Source organism: Asterias amurensis, chromosome 18 (assembly GCF_032118995.1).
Source record: "Asterias amurensis chromosome 18, ASM3211899v1".
In the NCBI taxonomy this organism is placed as follows: domain Eukaryota; kingdom Metazoa; phylum Echinodermata; class Asteroidea; order Forcipulatida; family Asteriidae; genus Asterias; species Asterias amurensis.
This window is the reverse complement of record NC_092665.1, coordinates 7,677,224-7,682,400: the sequence shown is the minus strand read 5'-3', so window position 1 is coordinate 7,682,400 and position 5,177 is coordinate 7,677,224. Positions and strand designations below refer to the sequence as shown.

Genomic DNA, 5,177 nt, shown 5'->3' with positions numbered 1-5,177 from the left:
CTTATCGGAAAGGTCTTGCTAAGAATTCAAACGCTCCAAAGACATGACCCACTTTGACCCTGTCTTCCGGTTCAAATCGGACGTTGAAAATTCAAAAATTCATATCTAAAGGACTACGCAATCCACCATTGGGTGTGCATAAAGATTGTAATGCAACACGTGTATTGTCACGCCCTAATAAATGTAGCTCCGTGTTTAGTCTGCGTTCGAGGCGTTTTCAAAATACATTTCCCCTTTCAATTAGTTAGTCTCGTCTATAGTCGTCAGTATTTCAAAGGTTCATATTTCCTTAACCAATCACCTATTTTGACAATCTATACATCATATGAAAGGGCTTGACGTACTTCACTAGAAGGGATATGTTGGTGACCTTCTCTTGACATTTTGACCTGTCTAAACCGGTAGTGCCTGTAGAATGCTTTGAAAATGCGTTAATTAATTGTATTTAGGTTGAAATATAGATATTGATGCTTTACCGTATCACAAATCGAGAAAACCTTTTCGTTTGATGTCTTTGAATTTTGACGAGCTATTAACAACACTCTTTTCAGTGATTCAAACACTGAGCCAACAATAGCCGAACATCAGTGTTTGTTTCTACAAACACTAAATTCTAGTGTTTTATTTGTATCTATGTCTTCAAGGTGAAATTATGTATAACACTTCTAGTCATTGAATATTTTTCCAAATTAAGCTGTCCATATCTGTGTTTTGATTGGTCAACCGAGGTGACCTCATCAGGCCAATCAAAACAAACCCAGCTATTGTAGCTTTTAGTCAATGCGTTTATTCAATGATATCATTGTAACCAATGGAATCACTGGATCTGAAAAGCAGGTGCCTGTCTTTATCCTTGCGGATAAAGACAGGAGCAAAGTCTAAGGGGGTGGGGGTGGGGGGGGGGTTGAAACATCTTAATATCTTTAAAAGGGCGCTATTCGAAAAAAGTTTGAGGAGGGGATGGTGGAAGGAGTTGAAACCGTTTTATACCCTAGGCCCTATGTGGGCCGTGCCACCAGCGAGTTACAGGGCCCAATTTCAAATGGCCAAATTTTTTTTTACAAGCGTTACACAACACATGGGACCAACGGCTTTACGTCCCATCCGAAGGACGAAGCACTGGTTAAGTGTCTTGCTTAATGACACAAGTATCACGGCTGGGATTCGAACCCATACTCTGCTGATCAGAAACACCAGAGTTTGAATTCGGTGCTCTTAACCGCTCGGCCACGACACTTCCACTGTACTCGGATGACCGTGGTCTCCCGTTCCGGTCGATCCGCTGTTTACGCCATAAAGGCCTTGACAAAAGGCTACACCCCAGCAAGCCCAGCGCGTTTCACCGGGGTGTAACTATGCCACGAAACAAGACCATTCCAAAATGGATATTTTGTAGGGGTTTTTGTTGACATTTTAGATTGTGACGCGTTAAGCCCGGTTCATACTTCCTGCGAATGCGAATGCGAAGCGAATTTGACGTAAATTTGAGTTATAACCCTCCTTTCGCAGCGATATTCGCAAGTGAGATGAACAAGGTTGAACTGCTGCAAATTATTCGTTGCGAATTTGTGACGTCAAGATTCGTATCGCATTTGCATTCGCAGGAAGTATGAACCGGGCTTTAACTCTGCATTGCAAAGCCCCGTTCTGATGTTCCCTCTTAATAAAACAAAACAGGGAAAACAAAAGGTACCCACATAAGGGAATTCCACAGACTGGGTTGATACACACAAGGTAAGGACATTCGTGCACAAAGCCAAAACTGTTAAATTGACATGAAGAAAAGTATACGAGGATGCGAGGTACAATGAAAACCACGCAATTTAGAGCTATATATTTGTGTGGGTCATCGTATTCTACTTTTAAAACCTCTTTCTACCCATACGCATTTTGTAACACGGTTACAAACGCTTTGTATAGACCAACTCGTGCGATCAAGGCAACGTGTTCCTTTAATAATAGGCGTGTCTAATGAATACCACGTGGATCATTGCGACTGTTATAAGTTGATTACGCTCATAAAAGTCTCATTGTTTTGCAGAGCACTTGGCACAGACGCTTAAACGAAATCATTCAATCTTGTCTATTATTGGTCGATAAATGCACACAGTTATGTATCGCATCCAACTCGTATGTGTACTTCTGTTTCTTGGTGCATTGCTTGTACCAAGTGTGATTACAGCTGATTATGACGTGGAAGTCCGAAGCTTCAATGGTTAGTATTTAAAACCGACATCATTTAAAATGCATAGTCTTATCAGTTGCAGAAGTATTAAATGCAGTGGACACTATTTGTAATTGCTCAAAATAATTATTATCATAAAACCTTTCTTGATTACGGGTAATTGGGAGAGGTTGATAGTATAAAACATTGTGAGAAACAGCTCCCTCTGAAGTGACGTAGTTTTCGAGAAAGAAGTAATTTTCCACGAATTTGATTTCGAGACCTCAGATTTAGAATTTGAGGTCTCGAAATCAAGCATCTGAAAGCACACAACTTCGTGTGACCGTGGTGCGACAAGGGTGTTTTTTCTTTCATTAATATCTCGCAACTTCGACGACCGAGTTTTCACAGGTTTGTTATTTTATGCATATGTTGAGATACACCAACTGTGAAGACAAATAGTGTCCAGTGTCCTTAACACGTAATTTCAAAATATGGTTACTCGTACAATAAAACTAGTTGTGATGATGTGGCCTAAGTGCTTAGTAAATTTACTTTAACTAAACGTGTGTACAAAGAAAAGAAACTTTTGGTTTACATCATCAATGTTATCACAGGAAAGTATATCACACTAAAGTTTAGTTTTACTTGTTTTATTACAGCAGGTAGAAGAATGTCTCTTGGGTGTTTGGTAATTACTAAAAATATATACTAGCATGAAAACATTCTTGGTAACGAGAAACGGGGAGCGGTTAATTGTATAAAACAATGTGAGAAACGACTCCCTCTGAAGTATTTGAGAAAGAGGTAATTTCTCATTGAAATGGTAAAAGACTTCTGACCAGAAGCCTTTCATTCCCATCTGAATGCACACTTTGGGAATTTTTTTCTTTCATCATTTTCTTGCAACGTCAATAACCAATTGAGCCCAAATTTTCACAGGTTTGTTATTAATATGCATATGTTGGGACACACCAAGTGAGAATACTGGTCTTTGACAATTACTTAAGGGGGTCCAGTGCCTTTAAACAAAAATCCTGTTTGACACGGCCTAATTGAAGACGAGACTTTTTTTTGCTGTTCCCCAGATACAATGATAGCACTAACGGAAACATTAAGTCAAAATTTCGCTGATCAAGACTGGGATGAAGAGATGGCAATGTGGCTTCCAAACGCCTATCTTTTAATGGAAGGAATCCCTCCGGTTAATGGAATGGAAGGTAAAAAAGCTTGTTATTTAATGTATTTCTCTAGACGTATTTGTTGGTATACTTTTATTTAAGATGATCAGCATTGGTTTATATACCGCCACTAATGCTGGGTATCAACCATAAGAAATGAAAAAAAGAAAAAAAAGAAATGAAAACATTTAAATAGATGCATTAATACAAATACAACTGTTTAAAGTCACCTGGAAGTGGTATTTTTTCAAAATAAAGCTTTTGTCACTAATATATGTGTTTTGATGCGTGGAATGTGAATTAACAGTTAACTAAGTTTTAAAAAAATCAGTTCTTATGTTATTTACAAATTTAAGAGTAGACCCCGACCCGAGAGGGCGCTGTTCGTGACGTCAATCGAAGCAGACTTTGCCTATAATGCGTAGAGTAAACACAATTGCAAAGTACATGTACGGACCAAGTCGTGAGTTTGTACGTTTCAAAACAATTTTTGTGTGGGTTTTTCCGGCAATGCCGACCAGGTGTATTGCTGCTGAATGCAGAAAAACACTTTTTGAAATGTACCAACTCACGACTTGGACGTACATGTACTTTGCACGTGTGTTTACTATACGCATTGCAGGCAAAGTCTACCTCGATTGACGTCACAAAAGGGGTAGGCGGAGTCAGCCCCCAAACAATTACTAAAAAAATTGTTTTATTGTTCGTAAGCATATACTCTTGTGTTTGAAAGAAAAAAAATTATATTTCCAGGTGACTTAAGGTAATTATGAAGAAGTACAATAATGGCTATGTGTTTTCATCCTGGTAGCTATTCGTCAAGCTATGAGGATCGATCCACCTCCCGATGCCATAACAACTGAGTACCTCGAGGTGGCACCAAATGAGGAAGGGGCTGACTACGTTTACGTCTTGTACATCGAAAAATGGCACGACTACAACGGAAACCTGATCGGTGACAAGAAGTAAGTTTACCCTTTCTTTATTAGGCCTACTATCTCATGAGTTTGGGGGGGGGGGGGAGGGGGTTCGGGGTGGATCTATATGTAGCCTAAACATCTGACGTCACAATTACGTCAGAGACGATGATCTCGAACCAATGGCAATGGTTGCCATTGTCGCTTTTCTATGAGAAATTGTTTTGTCTAATTCAATTAACACGAGAAAATTCTTTTTGGAGGATGGCAATTCTAAAATACACAAAATATCTCTTATAAGTTAGTTGTACGTACACGCTAAGTTTGAATTTATTGTGTACGGACACATTAAGAGAGATATTTTGTTTTATTTATTTGGCGGCAACACGCTTCCGTATTAATATAAATATCACTCTGTAATTATTATTACAAACAGAATTGTCTTCACCAAAACCTAGTGGGACGGATCAAACTGCACGTGCACATTAGACAGGGAGTGGCAGGGAATGGTCATTGAGTGGGAGGGGCCAAACACCTCGGGCAGGTCGGATTCTAGATCTTATTGGATGAATCACATTCTGATTGATTTTGTTTTTATATTCTACAGGTGTCTGGCGGTATGGCGTAATACTGACCAAGGCTACAAGGTTGCCATTTATATGGTCAATTCCAACGTGTAATAATTAGAGCCAACATCAACGGTTGTGCGGCACCTAAATGTAGCCCGATCCATGTTTGGGGCTACATTTAGGTCAGGCTACATTTAGGACTCGGGCTACATTTAGCTGCCGCACAAACGGTTCATGATTTTCTCCTAAATGATCATGTGGACTTAGGAACTTTAAAGGGATATTTATAGTTGTTACATTTTTCGATGGATTTGCAGGATGGGATTTAGTACGAGGTCAATAAACC

At 39.3% G+C, this 5,177-nt stretch overlaps 1 protein-coding gene across 1 annotated transcript; it reads left to right on the top strand.

Annotated features, from left to right (window-relative positions):
* The first annotated feature begins 2,100 nt into the window (after nucleotides 1–2,100).
* LOC139950369 (uncharacterized) lies at nucleotides 2,101–4,942 on the top strand. Its single transcript, XM_071948989.1, has 4 exons — nucleotides 2,101–2,215; nucleotides 3,253–3,384; nucleotides 4,157–4,310; nucleotides 4,870–4,942. Exons 1-4 carry the CDS (start codon nucleotides 2,101–2,103, stop codon nucleotides 4,940–4,942), a joined length of 474 nt encoding a protein of 157 aa, XP_071805090.1.
* The last annotated feature ends 235 nt before the right edge of the window (nucleotides 4,943–5,177 follow it).

What these genes read in the sequence shown, in the direction of transcription:
- LOC139950369 (XM_071948989.1), top strand. Translation starts at nt 2,101, where the DNA reads ATGCACACAGTTATGTATCGCATCCAACTCGTATGTGTACTTCTGTTT. An exon ending in GGAAGTCCGAAGCTTCAATG is followed by an intron (nt 2,216 to 3,252) that starts GTTAGTATTTAA and finishes GCTGTTCCCCAG; the next exon opens with ATACAATGATAGCACTAACG. An exon ending in TCCGGTTAATGGAATGGAAG is followed by an intron (nt 3,385 to 4,156) that starts GTAAAAAAGCTT and finishes TCATCCTGGTAG; the next exon opens with CTATTCGTCAAGCTATGAGG.